The 26,338-nt window shown below is 42.2% G+C and overlaps 1 protein-coding gene across 1 annotated transcript in view; it reads left to right on the top strand.

The window, feature by feature from the left end:
* POC1A (POC1 centriolar protein A) overlaps window positions 1-25,004 on the top strand; it is a 49,510-nt gene extending 24,506 nt beyond the window's left edge. Inside the window, exons 10-11 of the mRNA XM_009081151.1 lie at window positions 12,171-12,308; window positions 24,906-25,004. Of these exons, the coding sequence (XP_009079399.1) occupies window positions 12,171-12,308; window positions 24,906-25,004 (237 nt within the window). The remainder of the gene's footprint in view (window positions 1-12,170; window positions 12,309-24,905) is intronic.
* Window positions 25,005-26,338: the final 1,334 nt, after the last annotated feature.

Raw genomic sequence — 26,338 nt, 5'->3', positions numbered from 1 at the left:
GATCCACCGAGTAACTCGGTGTGATGCACTGATACAAGTGTAGAAGTGATGTTTGGGTGTTGTGGCTGTTATGAGAGTGACCCTTTAAAGCTGCTGCCCATTTGAGTTACAGTTTTTGCACATGGTGATGATTAATTTCAAGTTCTGTATTTTGTCTTGTCAATCTTTGGACATTTTTGATACATTTGTGTATACTTATAGGATTCTGCAATATGTTATTAGTGTGACTGGTTTTTGGTAAATCTTGTTCAGTGTGAGCTGTAAGCTAATAAGCAGTTTGTGAGCCAGGGGGTCTATGCATGAGTGACATTGCCCCAACTGAAGGGTAAGCTTCTAGCCCACATCTCTTGCTCTGTGGCAGTGTCTTTGATCTTATCAACTTAGATTTTCTTTACTGGGCTACTAAACTTGTTATCTGTCAAACATAGCAATATTTTTATTTGGGAATAAATAAAGTGACAGCTCTGCTGTCACTGCTCTGCTGTCACTGCTATGACTCACTGCAGGACTTAAATTTCACTATATATTAATTTCCTTCTTGTTTTAAGCCAAATGTTTGCTTTTTTTAATAATGCATTATTTATTTTGGTGGGGTTTGTGTAGTTGAGGTGGTTACTTTTCCCATGAAAAGCAAATCTGAAACTGACACCTGTGGATTTTGATTTTGTGCCAAGGTAACCTTCTTGTTCAATGAAAAGTGGAGCTGCTTCATCTTTCTCTACTGTCGTGTTAGCCAGAATTCTTCTTGAATAATACCATGATTTTGCAGATATTTCAGGTTGTAACTGCATTTAAAATAGTCATGTAGGTTATTATTTGGTTTTGGTACCCCTGAAATATGTGAACACTATACTTGACACATCTTGAATCGTTTTTTACCCTTAAGTCCCAGAGAAAATATTTTTCCAAGGAGAACTTAAGCTTTTGTGTAGCTGTATAATTTTATTGTTAAATGTAACGAAAGCACAAATACTAATGAAAACAGTGGCTATGTAAAACCACTTGGTGCAGGATCTGGTTTCTTGTGGGGAGAATAAGACTTACGTGCAAGTGGTGAGAAAGAATAACTGAACACAGATTTCAAAACTAATTTGTCATAAAGGTGAATAGGAAGGAAAAAGAATCCTAAATAACCTGTGGGTTAAGAGTCCTGAAACATTGTCAAGGTTGGTGAGGTTGAAGACTAACATGCTCTGAATCAGTTTTCACTTCCAGAGGCAGAGGGAGACTGGAGCCTTTAGAAGATGCTGATTTCTCAGGCAGTTGGTTCAATTTCTTGATGAATCGATATTGGACTTGTTTGCAACAATAGATGTAAACTTCAAAGTTGCTCTGCCCATCTGTTTGTGTTTTCTGTAAATGTATGAGACTCGGGAGATGCATCTTGCTTTGAAAGTAAAATTGGTCTTGCAAGGACTAATGCAAATGAAAGAGAAGGTCACAATGAGCAGGATTTGCAGTCATGTGGCTTAAAACCATAGACATGAAAGCATGATAAAACACTGAAGCTGTCAGAAGTGAATTATAAATATGTTAGCATGGGTGTGATACTATAGATGTTAGACCAGAAGTAGAAGCTTTGAAATAAATGCTTTCTCTTAAACTAGAAGCTAACAATTGTTGCTATTAAGTGTTGCATAATCATCTTGAAAAGTTAAGGGCCAGCACTTGTGATGTGTGTGGTATGAAGCTGATGGGAAGAAATGAAGTCTTGCAGTCCTGTGTTTTGTTCCTATGGGTGGGTTTGCTTTGATGTAGAATCTAAAGGACTGCAATATTGAATGCTGATGACCTAAAGGAATGTCAGAATAGGAGGTATGGATTTTGGATGTTATTTCAAAAGTGTGGGATCTTATGCTTGCCTGGGGTCAGTAACTAAGCATTTGGGTCTGTCTGTATGAAGAGCTGTGTAGGATCAGACCAAAAGATGTGTTCACAGTTCTAGTATGCTGTGAAAACTTTAATCATACAATTTATTTTGTCCAGAGAGGGCAGATAATGTGTTTCATTTTGGGGGTTTGGTGGTGGATTTTTATTTTTTTTCACAAATGCTAGGAAAGCTTTGTATGTGCAGTTACAGCTGAAGTGAGTGTGCAAGAACATGTGTTTCATTATCTGACAGATTGGCTGTTATTGTCGACTGTGTATGGTCGAGTGTTGTGAGTAAATGCTGAATGGCTGATGTCACATGGACTGTTAGAGAGTGCTTGGGTGTTCATCTAAATTTGTACTCTGAAAATTATGAATAAAAGCATTGTAGCATAAGCAAAGAGGGTAAACAGTTTTTCCACGTGATATTATGGAAAATAGGGAATATTCATTGATAAAGAGATTCTTTGCTTAAAGTTTAAACAAACCTTCTGGAGGCATGTTGTAACTTTGTGCAAAATACTACTTTGCAAAGGAGGAGTCTGGTAAGACCTTAGCCTAAGCCTCTGCTTTCTAAAAAAAAATACCTTAAAGCTTGTTTGTGTTGCAGTACCTCAGCAGCAAAGCTGTCTTGGATAGGGGGAGTGGGGGCTTCAGATGGCCAAAAGGCAGTGAAATGTACAGGCTGCAAGGATTGTGTGTGGTCTGGTTATCTCATACTAAGGGCATCCAGGTGAGAGGTAATGGGTGCAGCAGAACATAAGCTTACAGGTGATGGGGGAAGTGTTTCTCCTGCCTCTTCAGTTGTAAATTCTGCAACCACACAATTTATAAGTATGCAGCTTACTTTTGAGCTCCTGGTAGGACTCAGACCTGCTCACATGAGTGGATGTGCAGGTAGGCTCAAAAGCTGGTAATCCCTTGGTAGTGCAGTTTGGAAGACATGGGCAGAGGTGCAGGGCTGTCCTCTGACACTCTTGCTGAGATTTCTTTCTGCTCTTCTAAAATTCCAGACCACAAATGTTTTTAATATCTCTAGCTCCTTTGAAGTTAAATGGCACTCAGTTGTGGAGATACCAAATTCATAAGCGTATCAGACCTTCATAAAGTGAAGCAGTGCTTCAGCAGAGAGGACTTTGAAACAAGTAAGTAACCTGTGACTCAAAATGCATCTTTTGGTTAAGACTGACATTTAGGCCTCTTCCTACACTGCTGGGTCAAAAACTTTCTTCAGGCCTTGGACTGTGCTTATTTCTTCAGTGGTAAATTTTCCAAAATAATCCTGTTGAATAGGCTAATTCCAGAAAACATGATCTGATCATAAAGTTGGCAGAGGCCTATAACTGAATGTCCAGGATTGAGTCCACCTCTCTCCTCTGCTGGTTCCGTTTTGTTGGGTGACCTCGGGTGCCTCCTGTGCTCAGCCCATGGTCTCCATGCTGACTGCAGCAGTTCATTCTCTCAGACACTGTCCTTGTGTAAACAAATTCCTCCTGAATTACTCATGGGCCAGATGTGCCTTTTTTTTGACCTTTTGGCTTCCAAATTGCTAACTGTATCTAATTTTGGCATCTGTTAATACTTGTGAATCCTTTTGTCCTTTTTTTTTTATTTTCACTTGCTGTGAAATCCCTTCCTGGGAAGAAGTTTCATTACACAGAGCTGCAACTCTTCACGACTGGATGTGAACGTGGGTGGTTGTTTGCAGCTCCTCCATCCCCTTCTATTTATTTATTTTCAAGTTTGTTAAGTGATGAATCCTGTATTCAACAGCAGAGATCCAACCTTCAGCCTTCAGGATAGATGTCGTCTGCAAAATGATTTTTTGTCCTGATTTGCTTGTCACCTTGCTTTTCTGAGGATTCTCACTCCAGGAAGCCTTAGTCTGGTGTATGTTTGTCTTCCTTCTGGAATAGGTAGGTAGATGATTTACTTATAAGAACAACTGTGTGATGAGCGCTCAAGATGTTTCCACTGCTCTCTACCCTGCTTAGCTGTCCAAGCAGAAGTGTTGTAGGGCTGAGCAGGAGCCTTGCTACAGCTGATCACAGGATGCTTAGGAGCTCTTCCCCACATCCTTCCTGAGCAGGAATTTGCACAGGGTTGCCCATAGCTGCCTAACCTTTGTTCTTCTCTCTGAAGGAAGCCACTTATGTAAGCCTGTTGCAAGATGTGGCCTTGTAATTGTTTTGCAAGAAGACAGAGGTTCAGCAAAACAGAGGAAAAGAGATTTTGAGCAGCTCTGCAGAGAAAGACTAGAGGATGTTGGTTGACAAGAAGCTTGGCATGACCCAGCTGTATGTACTTGCAGCCCAGAAAACCAGATGTCCTGAGCTGCATCCAAAGCAGTGTGGGCAGCAGGTTGAGAGAGGGAATTCTGCCCCTCTGCTCCACTCTGGTGAGACCTCACCTGCAGTGCTGCATCCAGCTCTGGGCCCCAACATGAGAAGGACATGGACCTGTTGGAGCAAGTCCAGAGGAGGCCACAAAGATGAACAGAGGGCTGGAGCATCTCTGCAATGGAGACAGGCTGACAGGGTTAGAGCAGATCAGCCTGGAGAAAAAAAGGCTCTGGGGAGACCTTAGAACACCTTCTGGTACATAAAGGGGGCCTACAGGAAAGCTGGAGAGGGACTTTTTCCAAGGTCGTGTAGTGCCAGGACAAGTGTCTTGATGAAGAACATGAGAGAGAGTAAAAGGCAGGGTATAGGCACTCTCAGCTTGGCTTTCCCAGAGGCTCTGAATGGCTGCAACAACCTGCAACAGCTTTGCCCTTTAGTGAATAGGAGCAGCTGTACTGCTACAACTGTTTTCTCTTGTGTTCTGGTTTGACAAGATTTTTTTCAGAAATAAGAGGATCAGCTTTTAATTTCTGTCATCTTGCAGAGAATAGATTTGTTCTTTAAGACTCTGGAACAATAAGGCAAGTCCTGACAAGCCATTATTGGTCAGAATAAAAATTGCCTTTTAAGTTCAGCATCTCAGGCTAATTAATGTAAATTCTCGCACTTAGGTTGCTGCTGTCTGTGGCTTGCTTTAATGCTTGAGTCATAATTCAAAGGGAAGAGACAGAGGCAAGATTTGTATTTTTTTCAAAGCTGCTATTCTGTGTCAGCTTTGAGAGGGATGAAGTTAGCTCAGGCTTTAAAAGTTTATAAGGTACCAAACTTTTCTGCTAAAACCCAGACTTCAAGTAAGAGTAATAACAAGTGGGTGTGTTAGGGTGTGTGTGTGTGCATGTGTATATATACATGGCTTGCATTTTTATACGTAAGTAACATGTAGGTATGCACATGATGTGTGTTATACAACATATACATACCTATGTCATTGCAAAGAGGCAGGTTATTCTGATGCAAGGCATGAGCTGAAAGCTGTTGACACTTCAGGAGATCACTGTGTGTGTCTTGCCTCGGAGACTGATGCTTTTGGTGTAAAAGAACCTGTAGCAGGATAACCCATGCCTGAGGATAAACACTTTGTTTTGGTGTTTGGCTGCTTATTCTTGGGAGTTTTTCCCAAAAAAACAGGACCAGGGAGCAGTAGTTCAATTCTTGGTGTAATTTCTTACCAATGGTTTTCATATATATCTTGGTTCCTCTAGTGACTTGTTTCCACACAAAACTGTTCCTTTGAGATTTTCATGTGTTAGGATAGACAGCTGAGCATCACCTCTACAACAAAGCTTCATTATGCCATACTGAATTCTGGAACACCATATCCCCTAAGAAAGCACTAGGACTGCTGGAAGGGGAGAATTGGTTAAGGGAGGTAAAATGCCTAAGCAAAGCAGGAAAATACAAATTTAAAATGTTGAAGGCTGCCCTTAGCTTTTCCTTCTCTAGAAGTATAGACCTGCTTTGTGGGTTTTTTTAGCAGTTGGCAGACTTTGTTTTACCTGTTCTTGCACTCTTTCACTGGGCTTTTCCTGTCTGGCATTACTGTTTCTCATTCTTCACAGGAATTCCATTTGTGCGTTTTGGAATTGCAGTACGTGCAAAACTTCCATTTTTCTTCAATGTTTGTAGAGAGCTTTTAGGCTATTTAAAATGTAACTCATATTGGAAAGGAGGAGGATAGTTGCTATTATCACTTCTTAGTAACATTGTGAATTACTGTAGTGTTGCATTAATTACTAATCATTTGGAAACCCAAGCTCTAAGATTCCTTACTGGTGTTGGGTTGTGGTGATATCCTTTGCCAGAGCTTATCAGGAACTGTGACTTCTATTTCTTCCTATGCCAGATATGCTCCTCCTTGGGAATCTTCCTACTTTTTGTATAAAATGTCAGTCCAAATGCAGCTTGGATGGACGGGCTGGTTTTATGTGTGAGTACCTTAGCTGGCCACTGTTTCCCTTGTTTGTTTCCTTCCAGGCAGCTTGGTCAGCAGAGCTCAATGCTATGATACTGCTTCCCTTAAAATATACAAACCTCCTTCATCTACCTGTCTCTGCCAGGGGTTCACTTAGGCTTTGGCATAAGAGTGCCTTGGGATTTAAAGGGGTTTGAGATGTACCTATTAATTCCAGTTCTTCTTGAGGTTATCACAAGTTTAATATTTAGTGGCCTATGGCAACACATGGCTGTTGCAGTAGAGGTGCCAAGTTTTGGTGGTTTAACTTGGCATTTTTAGTAGCACAAATAGGGAGGAGAGTTCTGCATAAATAATTTCTGGCTTCTTGCATATCAAACTCAACTTTCCTTTTGATGTGAAGCAAAAAGAAAAGCTAAGTAATGTTTTTTTCACCTTCCATCTCTTTTTTTCTCTCTCCCCCTTCCAAATTCCCTACATTACTGCATCTTGAATCATGAATTAAGAGGTGAGCAGGGATGAATGGTCCTGTAAATTGTTTCACGATTAACTTGTGTCGTATTTCTACTTGTTACCCTATGCTGATCTGGACAGTAGATGTGGAGTAATGCAAGTCTTGAAGAATGTGGTTGCTCCAGAATTTTCAGTGCTGTCTTGAAGAGGGGATGCTTTTCCGGGCTAGAGAAATGTGCTCAGAGAGCTGTGTTCAGTGTCAATGATGTTTTGTACATAGCAGGGAGAGCTGAGTCTACCTCTGAGTTTTTCATGAGTCCTCCAATCTAGCATGGTGTACTCCGTCTAACCTGCCTGTGGAGCTTACCTTGACGCTAACATGCTTCCACTGGATGTCACTGTTGCTCTTCGGGAATACATTTAGAATATCACTTTACCTGTGGTGAAAATGACTTGTCGAAAAGTCACTCGTCGTGACTTTTAATGGCATTTCTCTCTTCTTTGTGTTAGTAGAATTGGGGTCCAAATGTGCAGTGTACACTACCTTTGTGAGTTTTCTGGTTTTAGGGGATTTTTTTTCAGCTGAGTTAGTGAACTTAATTGCACTTAGTGAATTTTTATGCATTGAATATCTGTATTGAATACATTGTATGTATGTATGTAAAGGGAACAATGTCGTTCTAGATACTTGAAAATTAATTCTTGACAACATTATGTACCTTTAAAAAAAAACAAACTACCAAACAGCACAAACACAAAATCCCCAAAACAGTAGATGCACTGTGGAAATTGATTTAAAGGGACTTAAAGGTCCCTTGAACCTGCTCCCCTCACACCACTCAGTTCCTCCCTTCCAGTGGAGAGAGGTGAGAAGAAGGGAAAAGAAATATTTCCTCTGGGTTGAATGATAAGAATCCTACATTTTATTAGCAGATGTAAAATTCAGACAGGTTGATATTGTATCAATATATCTTCTAAATATCACCATTTTAAAAGCAAAATGGCTTTTTTTTCAGTTGTCCCTTGCAGTTCACTATGGATACACATGTGTAGATAATACTTGCCCCCCACCCCTGAGCAGCACTATAATTGCTGGCCAGAATGCTGTTTAACCAGAACAATTTTCGTAAAAGGCTCAGTAAGAGACCTCTGGAATGAAGGCTGATTAATTTTCCCCTTCCCCCAAGTAGTTGCACTGTGATGTCTTTAAGTGGTTGCTATAAATAAATCACTTCTGTTTTCCCTTTGTCACTGAGAGCTGTATTGTATTCTGGAACTGCTCATCTATTCTTCCTTTAATGTTCAGCTGCTCCTTGCTGTACTCCCAGTGTTGAATACACAGATGTTGTAATAAGATATTTAATGGCAAATGCATTTGGTTGTGCTGAATAAATTGCACACTTGAACTCTGACTATCATAAATCAAACCTCTGCAGCAGTGTCACTGTTTCTGGTGCCTGTCCCCAGGATTCAGCTGGCACTTTACCTTGCAGGTGAGTCAGATGAGAGCACAGGTGTCTCTCCCTGTAGTAGTCATGATGCTCATTGGTGCTGGGACTGACACAATTCTATATTTTGGTAATGTTTGTCTAAATGTGTTAGAATTTAAATCATTGGTGGCTGGCTCACTCCATATAGATTGCCATTAGGAGAAGGGTGACTGTAGTCTGTCCTGCAAGGGTTTTCTTGTTCATTCTTAGTACAGGAACTGATTTAGTCTGCTTTTGGAAATGTTTCAGTCTGGGGACAATTTGGTTCTTCCTCACTTGAATGCATACTTCATTTCAAATGCACTGGCCATTAAGGTAGTGGTAAGTATAGGTTGTAGTCTGGCTATTGAGGGAAAATTTCCAAACGTTTCTTTCTTGTTAAAATTTAGAGGACAAAGCTTCCCCTGAATGACCCCACAATCCCTGTCAAATCTGGAAGCTTTCCTTACTGCCTTGGTAACACAGCTTCAGCCCCTGTCACTGCTGTACCTGAGCTACGACAGACATCCACGTGGTGCTTATGGCATACAGCCTGTCCCTCTGAGCATTGCGGTCTCTTTCCAATTTTTAATGGAGAGAAGCATTTGAGCTTATCAGAGTGTTTGGCAGGTTTCTAAAATTAAGGTCGAACAAAATTCTGAGTGCTCATTTAGATTTAGTATAGTTGTAAAATGCCCCAGCATCTGCCCTGTCAGGTCCTGCCTGTATTTTCTTATCAGGCAAAGCTTTCCTTGACTGAAAAAACTGGAGACTTTGACATGAAAAACCCAAAAGGATTAAAAAAAAAACCCCAACCCTGTTTGTCTCCTTAGTGCCATGGTAGGAAGGCCATAGTATGTCTGTTCCCCTCTGCTCACAGGGCTTCTGTTGTCTGGTAGCAGAAGGATGTGCTTCTAGCAGTGCCATTACAGAACTGCCTACTTAGTCTCCTCAGCCCCTTCAGAAAAAGGGAGTTGAGTCTAGTGAATCTGATCCAAGTGGATGTGAACACTGCTGTAACCTGTGAAAAGGAAGGTAATGTGCCTTTGGAGATGCACCAGTGTGTGTGTCCCTTGACCATTGGCTGATCTTTGCTGTTGTCCTCTTGCAGCTCAGTACATCACAGGCTGCATTTGCAGCTTGCAGTGTTCCTGTGTGTGTCCCGCTGAGAGTTCGTGGATGTTTCCAGGGAGCTCTGCCTTGCACTGGACATGTCTGTGTGCCAAATGCTGTATATAGGGCCACTCTTTAATGGGTCCCAGACTTCAGGTTGCAGCCTGAGACCATCAGAGCAGGTGAGATGAGTGTGAAGCTGGAACAAACTCTCTTTAGTTTCTCTGCATGTTTGTGCACAGCAATTCAAAGTGCTCTCTGTAGGTGTGGGTGTGGGTGCTTGTTCCTAGCACTGAATATTGAAAGACCTTGGTGAGTTGAAAGCCTCCCTTTTGGAAGTCCCTGCCATGACACATTGACATAGTGTTTATTTGCTGGCTGGCTGTGTGCCTAGTTTAGATAGATGAACTAACTCAGAACCTTGTTGCTGGAGGCTCTAGCTATGGGTTATCTTGATGATGATGATGGGCAGTAAGGAACCTTTCAAGCAGCTGTGGTGTTTGAAATAGGACAGTATACCATATTGTCATGCTTCTCTTTTTGACTGTAGATATACTTCTGTCCTTGGGAGTGTTGCCTTCAGGAGCCTGTGTGGCCTTGCTGGAGGTGGTTTGCTTGGGTTTTTGTGGGGCTGGCACATAGGCTGTGAGCTGAGCAGCAGAATGTGGCATCTGACAGCTCTGCCCCTAGCTTCAGCTTGACATGATGAGAGACCACCTGACCCCTAAAGCATTAAGTGTGGGAACATCTCTGCAGTACTGCCCTTGCAAATATGCCAGACTTAAACTTTGTGGACCATAGCAAAGAGAGTATCTACTTTGAGTTCAACCCAGAAGCTTTTTATGAAAAGCTGTCTGACATATGCTATAAAGAGGGAGAAGATCTGTTGGTACATTTTTCTGCTTCTGTGAGTCAGATTGTTCTAATGGATTTTGAAGTGGATAGCTCATCATCATTTGGGGTTTTTAAGTGCAGGTTGTATGCAGTGTTAGCTCACTCAAATTTCTGCTGTGCCATCTTTGACTGGCCTAAAGTTACATCATCAGAATAGGCTAGTCAGCCCTGAAAGAGCAAGAAAATACGGTTTTTGATGCTAATTACTCATTGAAAACAGTGGTTTTGGGTTTTGTTTGGTTTTCTTTTAAATTTAAACAGCAAATAGCAGGTTTGTAAGGCTGGCTTTGTCTCATATCTGCAAGAATGTATTTCAGTTGATTAAATCAATGCATCAGTGAGCAACACGTGGCTCCTGAGCTACCTGCAGCGCAGGAGAAGTTTGCGTGTGGCTCCCATGCCGAGACCGTTCTGGGTAACCTGGAGTGTGGGCTGTGTTGGACTAGGGCCTGCAGATGATCCAAATTATTCAAGCAAGTGGGAGGAAGCAAATTAGCAGAGGCTAGTGTGGCTGGTACCACCTGATACCCAGCTGCATCCCAAGCCTGTGGTGGAGCAGAGTGATCCTTGTGAAGCAGTTGTTATACATATCCTTTAAACCTTTCTCTTCCTTTCCTGCTCCTTACGCAAAACTGTCCTTGTGATGCCTGGTGTGTGAGGATGGTTTGGTTGGCAAGGTTTGGAAGAATGGTTGGTGTGTTTATGTATACTTATTTTTGGAAATGTATATACATTTTGTGTATGCATATATGTGCATTATATATATATATTCATACTGTAGTAAACAGTTTGAGGCTTAAAGTCCTGTGAGCTCCTCTAAGGTCTCATTGCAGTTTAGTTGCACATGTGCAGACACCTCCTGGCATCAGGCAGGTAAATCAGTATAGTGCTGATGAGAAATGCATTCCTCATATTGTGTATGACAGAAGAGGTGGAAGCAACTAATCATTTCTTGCTTAGAAAAAGTACATGTGGGAGAACTTTCAGAGACCATTTTCAATATGTCAGAATTCCTTGCTGCTTTGCTGATTTGTAAACTTCATGTGAGTAATAAGTGCATGGGATGGAGCTGCACCAGGCACTGGGCCATGGAGAACTACGTTTGGAGTGCTGTGATCTTGGCTTTAGATTTAAATCTTCTCTGCTAGTGTAAATTGAGAAACTGAAGTCAGCAATTGCTTAACCAGTTGACTGTCTCCTTTAGTTAAACTTCTCTGAACTACTTCTACTGGCAGTAATGCAGATAAATAATGCAAATAGTGTTTGTTCTAGAAGAAAGATGCCATTTTGAAAGAAAAGGAAAGAAGAATAAGTTCTTTAGTAGAGATCTATTTGTGTTTTAAAAACTCAATTTATTCTCAATGAAATATTCAGGCTTGCATAACTAAAACAGTTTAAATTGAAACTTCAAAGTAAACTTGTTCTTAATCTTGTTAAGGAGGAAAACCAGTTCAAGATATAAACAAAATGACTAAATCAAAACTGTTCCAATGTACATTGGAACATCTTCTGCAGAACTTAACTGTGGGACAGTGTCTTTGCCTTCTTGTGATTACCAAACATGGTAGAGAGGCTTTAACTTCTCTGCTGGAGTGAAATAATCACACTCCTCTTGTGGTAGCTTACTTAATTCTTGTAATTTGGATGTAGTGCTTCCATGTGGCTCCAGTAAGTGTTCATTTACCTGCAGTCTGTGCTTGTGTACCACAGGAGCACACCAAAGCTCTTTGCACATATAAGAGTTGAACCTTGCAGGATTGCTTCAAGATTGCTATCTAAAGTTTGCCTTTCCTCATGAAGGTTTAAAAACAAACAAAAGCACACACAAAACCCCAGAAAAGAAGAAAGCCACCCTCCACCTGGGGCAGGCAGACAAGTTGGCAGAAGCTTTTCCTTTTCCAGCTGTGGCAAGAACAATTCCTTTTCTCCTTTGCCTGTTTTGAGTAGCATAGCCTGTCCCAGCATAAACTGTCCTTTACCACTTACCCTCCATGGAACAGAAATCTTTCTCCAGTTGTTTGCATCGCAATAGCAGATCATGTCTCTTTATTTTTCTAGCAGTCAGAAATGGATTGTGGTATTCATCTAAAGAAAACACAAACTCAGGATTCTGGTAGGAACAACGAGCAGCAAGAGGAGACCAATCTTGCAAATACCCTGGAGCATATTATAGGACAACTGGATGTTCTGACTCAGGTATGTTTTGGTCAAACATTTTGTAATGGCAAAGATACCTCTGACTGGAAGAATTGGGAATGTTTTGCATTAGTTTCATAGGATAAAAGTGTGACTAGTTCAAAACATGTGCTTTTTAGTAGTGTTTTGATAAATCTTTTGTCATCTGGTTCTCAGCTTCCCTCCATCAGTTCCCTCACACTGACTTCCAGCTTGGGCCTTGCACTTCCTCAGTTCCTTTATGCTGCAGTGTAGTAGATTTGCTGCTTGGGCCAGCTCTGGTACACTGTGCTATTAGCCAGGGTTTATCTAAGGGGATGCCTAAAGGAGTACTTGGCAGAACAACTCTTTTGGTGTATAATCACTGTCTCTTCCCTCCCTCAATACATTGTGTCTATAGGTAAACTGTTCAAATCCTGCTCCTGTCCCCCACCCATCATTCACCTACACAGTCCAATTTCTGCAGTATTCTCTCATCAAACAAGTCTGGGCCCTTCTGTGCCTCGTTGCTGGAACATGCTTTTCACCCACAGCTACAAACAGCTAATCCTTTGCTAAAACATTAACAGTTCTTTCTTGGAGTCACTAAGCAATGCTTGAACAGTACCAGCCGTCAGTGGTGATCATCACAGTGTGTGTTTACTTTGAAAGGATTTGGGGATAGAGCTGTTTTAGATTAACTAATAACTGCTCATTTCTCCTGTGAAGAAATACCATTTCTGATTATTGTCTGGCCCTGAATTTCATTGTGTATTTTTGAGGTATGTGAGAATCAGGCAGAAAGCACAGGATAGTAAACATTGGTGATCTCCTGTAGATGAGACCATGTTGTAGGATGGAAAAATCTGTGTGGGAGGGTTTTTCTGTGAGTTGAAATGTTGTTTCTGAGGAAGAACAAGCAGTTCTTGAACACTTGGTATTGAACATAGTGATTACCAGTCTGAGTTAGCTCTCTGCTCTTGAGAGAGTTAACTTGTCAAAGTACTTGTCAAAAAGTGTCAGATGATGGGTTGGAGGGGCCATCAGGGGATTGAAGGCTGGTTTAGGGATTAAAAAACATGCCACGACTACACAGTCTAAAATAGTGTAGGATGAAAACCAAAAGGTATTTAAGTTCACTTGGCAGAAGTGCAAGAAAGCACTTTTCCTGTGATCTTTAAAAGGCTGAACACTGGAGGAGGGGAGGGGAATCTTGTGACACTGGGCCCTCATCCTTGTGAGTAAAAAGCTGCCCAGTGTATACACAAAATATTTTATTACTGTTTTTACATCTCCCTAGTAAGCTTGGAATGTGATTGTTATCTTTCATTACGTAAATCAGATCCACATTTCTGATGATGGATGTGTCATGGCTCCTTTTCAACTTCATAGGTGTTTAGGGAAGGCAAATATTGCAGTAAACAGTACGTGTGGGATTTAACCTAAATATAAGCAGTGCAGATATCTCTGTCGAAGATATTGTGTAACAGTAGAAAATTCCAAATGTTGTTTTAAGCCAGCAGAAAGAGAAATTGAGATCAGTGGGGGAGGAATAAATTAGTAGGTTATAGGATAAAATTGGAAATAGCCCTGAAATAGTAAAAAACCAAAAAGCTGCCTTGAGTAACTCTGCATTCAGCAACCTTTTACCTTTTTGTAGCTTTTTTTGCCATCCTTGAATTATTTAATTTCCCACTGGTTCCCATCTGTGCATGTTGTATTTTATGTTAACACCATTTTAATGGATTTGTACAGGTAGATGCTCCTGACACACTTTTGAAATGGTTTCTTGATTTTCATGCCAAAGTTTCGATATTTAGCAGCAAAACAAACTAACACCAAATAAACTTAAGCAAATGAGCCTGGAAGGAGTCCTCATTCCTAGACTGAGGGAGGAGGTCCCTCAAAGAGGAGGCGTGTGGGCGGGTAGCAAGGCAGATGTGGAGGGCATTACATGTCTAAACTTTGGCTTTTCCACTGCTGATGGCCGGTAGCGGAGAAGGGAATGCAGTTGTGGCAGGGCCACTGTTACCCCTCTTCCATACAATTAGATTCCATACAATTAGATGTTGGGTGGTAGGAGCTGTGGTGTGCTGAGTGCTCACAGAGGTCCAAGTGAAATGGAAACAGCAGCTGGTGGTTTGGGGTTGGTTGTCTTCCCTAGGCATTTCTGCCAAGGCACAAACGGGCGCTGCTCCCTGTGCGTGGCAGGTTCAAACCAATGCGTGTTTCCTAGGGCAGCTTTGGGCCTGCTGACCTCTTTTTGTGAAGGGAGGACACAGCTACTTCTTCAAAAAGAACAAAAACCTTTCATAAATAGCACATAACAGGTGTCAATATTTTCCCTTCTTGGAGAAGGGCTGAGGGTGCTCCTAGTGTGTTAAAACGACAATTCCTGAATCTTGCTTGTTTAAAGAGAAGTCTAAGGGCATAAGCAGGGCCATGCAGTTGAAGGGAAAGGACAGAGTCCCTGTGGTATTTCCAGAAACTCTGTTGATATAGGCATCCATGGGTTTTCTGGGAATTTATAATTTGTTAGCTCCATGGGACCTTAGATATATTTCTGATGTGGTGCCTTGAGGTCCTGTGCTCTTTGTTATTGTAGTTTCCAACACTGTGTTACCATGGTATAATGTACCAGTGGGGGAAGGTTTAAAGTTGTGATAAACTAGTTTGAGAAATTATGCAAATACAAGCCTAATTTATTTTCCTAATATTTTTTCTGTAGCTGTCATTTCAAGGTTTAAACCTAGTATCATGTAAAAGTGGGAAGGAGAGAAAATACTTTGAATTTCTGCTGAAAGAGGTGATAGTAAGACATCAGCTGTGGGCTGTCATCTCCTGCCAGCTCACGGCTTTGTTCTGAGCTGCACACTTGAAGCTGCGTCATCTGCTGCTCACCTGTTAGTAGTACCTTTCCTCTGTTGACAATAGATTTCCAGATGAATGGTGGTGTCATGTACTTGGATACAGTGGGATTGGTTTTATTCAATTAAGAGGTCTCTTCCAGCCAGTCACCAGCCACTGATGCCATAGAGGTCTTTTGTCCCACACAACAGGATATACTGGAGCAGACTTGCTCCAACAGCAAAGCACTTCAGTTCTGAGCAGAGAGAAGGATCAGAAGAATCTAGTGGCTGGGACCAGCCACTATAGTGAATAGATTTACAAAGCCTCATTCTTGTGTTGTCAATTTTGTGATATGTTATTCTTTAAGGTTTTGGCAACTTTGTTTCAACTGGTTTTTGAGTCAATGAAACCTTCTTCTCTTCCTCCTCCCCAAAACTCTGTCAGAACATCTTTAGATTTGCTTGTAGGAAAGTGCTCTAATGTGACCTGACAGGGTCTTCATATTTTTTCCTAAAAGTGGTTTGTGTTTAGCCATACTACATAAACAAATAAAGTTGATGTTTGTCTTTTTCAGATGACTAGCACATACTTAATAATTCTGCTCCCTTGAAGGGTGGAGTTGAGGCCTGGACATAAGCCAGTTGTTCCTAGTAGTTCTGGATTACTTGGATACCCTGGTTCCCCTTTGTAAGAAAGCAAGCAATTCGATTCTGGAAAAGGAGTGGGGAAGATGAGAGTAATAAATGTATGATACAGATGTGTTGCTCCTCCTTTTTCTGCAGCTTAGTTATCTTGTCAGTGTCTCAGTGTTTAAAAATCCTTTACTGGCATTTCAGAGATGTGAAAAGGGGGAAAGTGCAAACTGTTTATCTTTTTATGTTATTATTATTGAAGGCTGGATCTCAGGATCTCAGTGCCTATATGAAGAGGAGGGATGAATATTAAAGTTTAAGGGGAAAATGAGGTGATTTTGTCTCTTGGATAACTTCCTGGAACAGAATGGTGTGTTTTGGCTGAAACAAAAAATGAAGCAGATATTAAAGGTTTACTTGGTTCAAATGCATTTTCTGCACTTACAGCTGAACTGCATTTCTCAGAGAAGGTCATCTGTGAGTAACCATCTTGGCTGCACTGGAAAACTTGCATTTGCAATGATCATCTTCAAAGAGTTTATATACTCTTGTCCTCACTCCAAACACCTCCAGCTGCTGTGCTCACTCTGTTAATCTGTAGTGCTGGTGGGCAGCAGGCACTGAAGCAAAAGCTGCTGGTTTTATGTGGGAAGGAAGATGTCTTCTGCAAAGGAAGAGTTCAGAATCAGGTTAGCATAAAAATTCATAAATAGCTGCGATAATCCACCCACAGGAAACGGCTTTATATGCTTCCCCAAACTAATCTTGCATTGAAGCTGGGAGAAAACAACACAGTGAAATGGAGAAGACTTGATAAATCTGTAAAGTAATCCAGTCCTGAATTGAAGGACAATCTCGCTCTTGTGAGATTAAAGGATTATTTCACTCCAGAAAAGATTGAAGGTAGAGGGAGGGAAAAGAATTCTTTTAATGAAATTTTTTAGCATTAAAAAAAAGACTTGGACACAATTGAGTTCCTTTTTAATTAAAACTGGCAATGTTTGTGTGTGCGGTGCTTATAATGAAAATGAGTAAAATCAGGTTGTTTTTTCCTTTGTTTCAGATGTGGTCTCAAATGCCTGTGTTGGTGAGGAATGAATGTGGCCCCTCTTTTCTGAGAGGCACTGAATGTAAATTAAGCAGCTGGTTTGGTAAAATAAATGCCTTTATGACCTCAAGTAGTTTCAAGTCAAGAAGAAAGATTTAGAGGTTGGGAACTGTCATAAGTGCTTCTACCGTTGCTTATCACAAATGCCTTGGTTTCTATGTTGCTCTCAAGACCTGAACACCCACTTGCAGACTCAATACACAGGAGAAAAATTGCAAGTAGTTTCTATTCCAAAAGAAATTATTTGAAACTGAAACACTAATGAAAAAAGTTCCCATCTGAAAAATCTATGAAATGTCAGATGAGCTTGGTTTTTAAATCTCTATTTAGAGGACATAGCGGCTATTTCTTGTGAGTCAGACCCGTCTCTGGGAGATTCGGTAGCTTTGATCTCTCACTCAAAACAAGTGCACTACCCTGGTTGCTGCCAGGCCTCTGTGTAATTCAGCAGAGCTACTTCTTTTTTTTTATGAAATTTAGTTCCAAAATATACTTGTTATAAAATCTTGATGCAAATACATTTTTCTTCTTTCTAAGACTGCCTAAATTAAATGCACTCCTAGGGATACTGCTGTATTAGCAGGATGCTGTCTGAAGGCTGGACCTGGAGTGCTGGTCATCTGTCTGGATATTCACAGCACCTTCACCTTCCATTTTCCTTCAATGAGGAGGAATACTAAACACTCCCCACGATTTGTTTTCACAAGCAGACTTTGAAGACTAGTATAAGTTGTTCCTCAGCCACTGGGTACCAGAAGCTGAGTTCATTTAGGCCAGCGATTTGCATCGTTTTGGAGTCAGGGCCTGGATGTGGGAAGACTTTAAAGTATTTGTGGTTGGGGAAGACCTCTAGTCATTTGGGGTTCTGACCTCTGTAGTGTGCAGTTGCTGTCATGGTACATGCTTGATATTTTGTTGTAGCTCATCCTAACTTGTGTTTTATATGTGTGGTGAAGCTGGAAGTTTTCTGACTTCTTTTGCTGGGCCAGTCTAGCCCCAGAGGTCTGGGAGCTCTACACCAAGGAAGCTGCCTGTACCTGCACCGAAACCATCAGCCATCCCCTCCCAGAAACTGGCAGGATCTGATGGAAGTGCCATCACTTTAATGTTTGTTGATCAGCTGTCAAGACTAAAGCAACAGCAATGTCTGCTGAAACATTTTTAATAAAAAGTCTGTAAATGTAAAGGCTCAGCTGCAGAAGGCTTGTGTGCCTTGTGTCCCTACCCTGTGTGGAAGAAACTGGCAGAGCCTGTGGCTCATCTTCTTTGTGGCTGGGATTGAGTTAATACAAAGGACACCCTTTTATGTCCCCCAGGGTCCCTTTGGTCACCGTGATTGGTACTGACCATGCTGTTTGGTCTGGCAAACACTGGATGGTACTAGAATTTTTGGGTACACTTGTATGGTTTTCCAACTGTAAAAAGCACAGTGAGCACTGTGAGTGATCACTCATTGCTGTACTGAGTCAACCACAGGAGTAGGTTTGTGCATTGCACCATGGCTGCTCCTATAATTTAGTGAAAGGATTGCATAACTGTGATTCAGGTGTCTGCAGAGAGTGGAGTGTACTGAGAGGTGGAAGGAGAGGAGGCAGCTGAGAATGATAGAATGCTTTGGGTTGGAAGGGATCTCAAAGATCATCTAGTTCCAACCCTGCTGTCAGGTGAGGTTGTTCAGATCCTCATCCAGCCAGGCCTTGAATACTTCCAGGGGTAGGGTATCCACAGCTTCTCTGGGCAACCTGTGCCAGTGCCTCACCAGCCTCATTATAACAGTAAGAAGAGGGTGTTAGCTGAGCTGTACTGGTTTTGAATTTTATAACTAGCCATTTCCTTCTTGTAGTGCTTTGGGCTGCTAAAGATGCAAAATTCTTTACTTTTCAAGTGTCCTCAGTAGCATATCTGACTGCTGGCTCAAGAGAGCTGGTAGGACTATGAGCAATTCTGCCCTGCACTAGAGAACAGACATGGAGGTTGTTTAGCCACACAACTTCTTGAGCAGATCTGGAGCTCTACATAGGAATCCTAATGAGGCCAGGCCAGTGCTAGCATTTGTCCTTCTACAGGCATTGTCATGTATTCCTCGTCCAGGTGACCCAACAGTGACCTTGGATGAATGTGCAAAACCTGCATTTGAGGGGTTTGTGGGACTTCCTGACTCACAGCTGTACAGCTGCACTGACCAGGATGTTTCTGTCCAGCCACACTGGAGGAACTATCTTGTAGGAACAATAACAACAGTTTGTGGAATTTGAAGCATGTTACAAGGTAAACCCAGGAAAGTACATGTAGTGCTGCACTCTTCCCTCAGTCTGTCTTCTTCATTCTGAAGTCATTAATCCACTGTCTGTAACTCAGCTCAGTGTGAAATATTCTATGCAAATAGGCTTTGTGAGAATTCACCTTACAGTTTGCATTCAGAGCTATTGAGATGGTAAGGAGCTACAGACCTTATTTAAAATGTCTGGGGTAGCAGCTCTCCTTTTAGTCCCAGCACATGAGGAACTATTGTTTCTGTTAGAAATCATTCCTCTTCTTTGTTTTAAACCAAAGCCCACCTTAATTGTGTATTTGTTCTCTGAGATTAAGGTTTTGACCACTGGAGTAGGGCTAGCCCTTGCATATTCTTGTTTGCCAGATAAAGTGATAATAGCTGTGAAGGCTTCATGCCTTGTTATACTCTGAGATGAAGCTTAACTTCCTCAGTTAGTCTAAACTGCCAGCTCTTGAAATGCTTCAGAGCATGCTATTAGCTGGTTGGGTCCCATCTCAGAACTGTTAAGATGCAAATTGCACATGAGGAGGGCAGCCCAGCTCTCTTTAAATGTGCTTGGTTATAGCAGGGGTCTGCTCTGAGGGTCATGAGTGTTGAGATGGTAGGGATGTTGACAGCACATTGGGGCAAAACTTACTATGGTAGGAGAAGCTCTTCTTGCCAGACAGGTTCATGCTTGAAACTCAGAGTGACTTTTGCTGCACAAGTTCTCCCACGAGCCTTTAATCCTGCAGGTTTTAAACACCAAACTGGTTAATGGAAGGAGTTAATTTTTTTTTTGGTAAAAGGTAGATAGAGCTACCCCATGCAAACCCTTCCTGTGGTGGTTTCTTTCACTCACCGCATCGTTGAGAGAAGGGTCTTCCAGGCTTAGCTTACCTGGATATTTGCTAATTCCTAACTCTGCATAGGGCTACAAATATGCGCAGGACTGTATTTAGTGGGTGTTGGGGCTCCATTTTAGTGGTCCACATTCAATAACTGGGGCCTCTTCTTGTCAATATTTTTCACTTTAACTGGTGTATTTGCAGGTTGGCATCTGTGCTCCTTCCTTGTAACATTTTTACTTGCCAGCATGGAGCCAATGGGCTGCCTCAGTGCTGTGCAGCAGCCTGGCCCAGGTGTCATGAGTTTGTGCCCTACAGGTGTATAGGTACCTCCAAACCCATCCATTAGCACTTGTCAAGGGGGACCCTCAGATGCTAACACAGCATTTTTATGATGCGGTTTAATTGTACTTCTTGGTCATGTTTTGGGATAAAGTTGGCTCTGAAATAACCATTTTTAGGGAAAACCAACCCTGTTCAAGCTAGGCCTTGAACAACCTGGTCTAGTGGGAAGTGTCTCTGCCTATGGCATTGGGGTTGGGACTAGATGATCTTTAAACCCCTTAACCCCTTACAACCCCTTAACATTCTGTAGTTCTATAAAACCATAAGAGGTTACAGCAGGGCATTTAGCTCTTTGAAAACAAACCAGCATTGCCCGTGCTCAATAGAGGTCAGAGCTCTTAACCCTGTAATTCCAGGTCAAACTTGACAAGTCTCATTCTGTAAATCTGCAGGCCATCTGCAGTCTTCACTGTACTTCTTGAAAAGTGAAAATGAAAAGCACCCATCCCTAAGTCTTTCCTTGTACCCGCACAGTGGAGTGGGGAAACTGAGAGCATGGAAACTTACACACTTTTGCATTTGCTGTCTGTTCTTTTGCAGGTGCATTTTTTTGATAAATTGAAAAGAAAATGCTGTCTTCATAAATTGATATGTCAGATGGGAAAGAAAAATCTGAAGTGGCAGAAGTAATGTTTTTTCTTGTACTGTTTGATATGTTAGTGCTCTACAAAATCTTTTAGCATGTGCTTAGAAAAACTGGTGGAGCAAAATTTTGAGGCTCTTTTTGCTTAAGTAAAAGTAGAAAACTACTTCTGCCTCCTTTGAGATCAACGTAGAGTGGGATTCTCTGCTATGAAATAACAGGAATAAAAGTGCAAGTGTCAAATTTTGCCTGCACAGAGCCAAGAGTACATCTACTGTGCAGTCAGTTTGCAGGGTTGTATCCCTTAGTGGTTCAGCCAAGCTGTTGTTACCTGATCAGAATAACTGTTGTATTGAGACTTTGGAGGGGGGTTGGACAGGGAGGTCCCCCAAGTACTGTTGACCCATTGGAGCAGTGTTCTGTCCCCCGTGCTATTATGTGGCTGACTCAAAGCCTGTGTGAGTGGCATGCTGAAAACCCCTTGTGCTGCTTGCAAGGCAGGAGCTGCACCTTTTAGCTTGCAGAGCAGTCACCCTTAGCAAGGTGAGCTGAGTGTTACTTATTCCACCCTTCTGTGCCCTTGCCTGCCTGCCCCCAGCTCCAGGTCAAGTCCTGCTTTAGCTAATAGCAGCCATCTGTCTGGGTGGATCTCTCCCCTGGCAGGGATTCCCACCACTGCTCCAGAGGGTTGCTGTAACCTCTGCTCCCTTGCTCTGGACTCTGTTTTTCAGGTTTCCTTTGGGGCTGGTAGAACTGGTTTCTGTTGGCATTCACTTAGCACCTGTTTCCCCTTATCTGTACTCCTCAAAAGCCCCTCCAGGGCCACTGCAAAAGCTTCGACCCTCAGGCTAGTGGCTCTTACACTGTATGTGCTGCTTAATCGAGCAAGGGCATGTTTAAGAGGGACTAAGGAAAAAATAGTGATGAAGGCATCTTGGAACAACATGACAGATCACTGGTATTTGGGTTGAGGGAGTAAAAAATAACATTTAGGAATAGCATAAGGGGCTTGTCATCAGGTGAGCAAGTGTGACTGCTGGGTGCCTGTTTAGGTGTCCTGGAGGAGAATAAAGTTGAATATTCCCCAGAATTTAAAACATAAATAGGAGGTAACTTTTTTTCCTACATAGTTTCTCATTATTGTTTCCAAAGAGAAGAGCTGGCTTTTCTGCACTGAGTCTGTGAAGATAAATGAAGACAAATGTTACAGGAAGTGTTGGTAGAAGTGATTTAAGTTTTCTGTGAAAAATTCCATATTCTGTCCAGGTGTCCACAGTAATGCTCAGTATATTACTGTAATGTCAGAAGTACTCCTTAAAAAATAAATAGGTTGATCTTTTTTTCTCATTTAAGCCTAAGCTGTTATTCTTCTGCCAGTTTGAGCCACAACTTTAATAAATTCTCGAGCGTTTACTCCCTGGTGTGTAATGGAAACGTGTACTGTGCTCCTGACACAACAGGAAGCCCAGAGCCTGCCACAGAGTGCAAACCTGCCTCCAGTGAATCCTCACTGAGTCTGGCTGGCAGTATTTTCCTCCTTGCCTTAAGTGTTGGTTGTTATCTTTGAAAAGCCATAGCAAAGTCATGCAGGAGTTGAGCAGGGTGCAGTTTCTTTTGCCTGCTGAGGACTTGCTTTATAAATAGCAACATGGAAATAGTATGGAACTCTCAGCTGCTAATAAGGGAGTTTTTCTTTTCTGTGCAAGTTACAATACAGCACTAATAGCAGCTGGGCCATATTTGTGCTTTCCATTACCTTCCTGGGATGTCAGATGCCCTGTCTATTTTTGGGCATCATATATTCAAGTCTAAATGGACTGTAGTCATCGATTCCTACTTTGGACTTCCTGGATTTCATTTCTGACTGCTACTTTTCCACTTTTAGTTTCCAAAAAATACTCACTACAAGTTTTCTGCTTATACTTACATGCATTTTCCATTCCAATAAACATTTTCCTTACAGCTTTCTTACAAATTCAACGCTTTCCTGGTGCTTAGTCCCATGGTGCCACATGTAACAGCACTTAACTTGTATTGACAGGCTCATGGTGGCAGTAAATCATGGGATACAGGAACCACGAGTAGTCTGGGGCGTTGCTTCTAGCAGGGCAGTGTGACTGGGACATTAATTCAGTTGATTATCTTTCTAAAGGAAATTTGATGCAATGTTTCACTCCCCCTCTTTTTAACAGAGTGTTGAGTTACTTGTTCTTTTTTTAAATGGAAAAGCCAAGATCCCTGCTGCGTTTCATTCTCTGTCTGGTTGCAGGAAGGAGAAGATCTTTGCTGTACACCACTGGTAGACATTCAGCCTGCTGTGTTCTGCCCTCAGTAGCTTCGCTCGTGATCTCTAGGACAGTCACTAGGCAATGGCATGGCTGGATAGGAAAAGGTCCTCTCTCCTTTGAATAGGTGGGAGGGCTCCTCCTGGCCATGGGGCACCTGGGATGTTACCTGATAGCTCTACAACATTTCTTCTGGTTCTCTGCGTACTGTAGTTCTTGTTCCTCAAAGGGATGGCAATGAAGGAGGAAAAAAAACTCCTTAAATGCAGCTGGTTCTGTAGCCCACAGGAATATTTTGGCAATGCAGGGTTAATTCTTTCAGGTGGAGCTTTCTACAGGTGCAGCAGTGCTGCATTAGCAGCAGGAGTTAACTCTTCTGCCTTGTCACAGATCAGAAATAAGAAATATATTAGAAATAAACTTTGAACTATGTTTGGGGAAGAAAAAAGGGCATATTGTGGTGAATGCTCTGATGCACGGCCCTTCCTGACTTTGCTGATGTGCAGTCTGGCAAGATAGCTTTGCCACAGTGCTTGCTGTTGTTTTCACTATGTCTGTTTTCTCCCCCACTATTTGTCTCATTCCCCAAATCATTTTACAGGAGACTTTTCTTAGTCTCAAGTGGCCTTAGCCAAGCTATTTCCTCTCTTTATGCATTCGTTTCCCCAGCTGTAAAATGGGGATAATGAGACCTGCTTGCTTTTGTCAGGCACTTAGAGATGTGCTTACGAAATGCGCTATTAAAAGGCTTTCTATGTATAACTGCTATACAAACAGCGGTTGTCCAAGTTTATTTGAACTACTTTATTGAAGTCCAAGGTTCTGAACATCCTTTGTTTTTAACAGAGGATGTTATTTATGCAGTAAAAATGCCCAAAATGTGAAGCTATTGATTGTTGCTGATAGGTTTATGGTTATTAAAGCATTAAATCATCACCGCCCATTATCAGCCATTCTGCTGTCTTTGGAAGCTGAAAGTGGTTGTGCATAGCTGGGGCCCTTGATTATCTCAGAGTGATCAATAAAAGGTTTTCAGCAGAAGCTTTTACTGCCACGTGGTTTAAATGTTCTTCCTGTGCATCCTGTACATGATGACTTCAGCTCGAGGAGAAAGATAGAACAATCCTTTGCAGGGTAACTGGATTACACAAAGAAATGTAGGTATTATGTCGAGGCAGATATTGCCACTTGGAGTTTCAGTTCCCCTCTACTGCCTGTTGCACTGCCTTATGCTGGGAGGGTCTTCTTGCCTGTCATTGTGCTTGTCCAGCAAGTTTCACATGTTTTAATTACAGCAAATCAACAACATTGAGTGAAGGGAGGAAACAGCTGAAAGCAGAGAGGTAAAATCAGAGCTAAAACTGGGCAAAACTGTTTAAAATCTGTGTGTCTTGTTAGCGGAAGAGTGACGGTGGCTCTTCAGTGGCTGGTGTCTCTTGAGTGTGGAAGGACAGAACTGTACATGAAAGGAAATGCAGAGCCCAATTTGAAGGCACTGAGTGCCAAAATGGGTGCTTGGTGTTGTCATCAGGAGAGCTTCGTTCCCACCACCTTCTGTTGCTCCTCTCTGAAGTCAGGTGGGCCTCTGCCCTGCTAAAATGCTGACACTGGAGTTCCAGCCCTGAAATACCTTGAAATACTTCTGTGAATTTAGCATTTTACTGCATACTGAGAGTACAGTACAGAGTGTGTCTTTGTGAGCAGCTCAACAGCAGCTTTCACTTTGTTTTGCAGACAGTTTCCATCCTGGAGCAGAGGCTGACACTCACTGAAGACAAGCTGAAGGAATGTCTTGAGAATCAGCAGAAAATCATTCAGAACAAAACAAACTGATTTCCTGAGTGCAGACAGGAGCTGAAGGCATTGGGAGGTTTGAGATTGTTTGTGTTCCTAACAGACTGTGTGTGACTTGCTTTAACAATTTTGAGCACAATCTATTTTTCAATTGGAATGTATAGTTATTGTATCCATAAATAGCTTTGATACTTGACTAAAATAAAAGGAACATTTTATTCATAAGTGTGGATAACAATTGTGATCTCTTGTGCTTTCCAGAGGTGCAGCAGCCAGCGTGTGGACTGGGTACTGACTAGTAAGGTTGCATCTCTCCCGTTTCTGGTGCTGCTGAGTTAGTTTTAAGATGTTTAAGCATCTTGGAGTTGTCAGGTGCCTAGCACAGGCTGTATTAGGCTTGTTACTGAGGTGTGTGCTGGTTATAGGTGACAAGCAAAGTGCTGTCAGGATATTTTGGGCAGTGGTAGTTCAACTTTATTCTGGGACCATAATGAGCAGGTGAGATCCAGTGCAACCAGCACCTGGAGAAGGGTCTGTCTCAGCCAAGTCCCAGGTGGTCCCTGGCAAATCTGATAAAGGTCAGATGAGACCCTGAATGGTGTTTATGCAGAGGTGTTTAAATCCAATGGTGGGATTTATCCTGCTCCCTTGTGTAATGTGTGAGAAACAATTTCTTGAGAGAAGAGAGGCCCTGGCGGGTCAGATGCAGGGTGGATTCCAAGCAGATTTTTCTTTGTCTTTGTCTCCTTAAATTAAAGGCAGCGTAAGGGGAGAGGAAGGCGATCAGAGAGTGGAATGCTTTCTCTGCTGTGGAACTCTCCTCACACTGGACTGCCTTTACTTTTTGGTCATTTTCACAGCAGAGTAGCTCATCACTCACACCCCACTCCCCTCATTGCTCCTTCTGGCTTTTTCAGGGCTTTAGCAAGTGTTCAGTATGTAGCTGCACAAGAATTTGGACTGCTGGGAGATCCTGTTCTCCCGCACCTCTTCTGCTAACACACACTTCCAGTGTCTTCTTTGTTGCAATAAACTATGACTTCCATTACTGGAGAAAAGAGGTGTGTGAACTTGAGCACCTGAAGGTTAATGTAACCTTCCTCACCAGTCTGTCTGACCTCTGCAAACAGGGAGGCTGCCTCAGTCCCTGCCCTTGGTGGTCCCTTGTGCCACCACCTCCTGCCAGCCTCACACAGCTTCCAGTGTGGGCTTCCATCTCCAGATGGGCTGTGGGCACTCTGGATGCTTGCCTGAGGACTGACTGGTATCCTTCCTTCACATGAGGCTTAGTTGATCTTGAGGCCAGCCCATGTGTTTTTCGGTTTGGGTTGGGTTTTGGTTTTGCACCTCTTTCTGTTGCAGGCTGTGTTGAC

This window comes from Acanthisitta chloris, unplaced genomic scaffold (genome assembly GCF_000695815.1).
Source record: "Acanthisitta chloris isolate BGI_N310 unplaced genomic scaffold, ASM69581v1 scaffold12428, whole genome shotgun sequence".
Taxonomy (NCBI): Eukaryota; Metazoa; Chordata; class Aves; order Passeriformes; family Acanthisittidae; genus Acanthisitta; species Acanthisitta chloris.
Note: the sequence above shows the minus strand (reverse complement) of the source record. Positions and strands in the feature narration are given on the sequence as shown.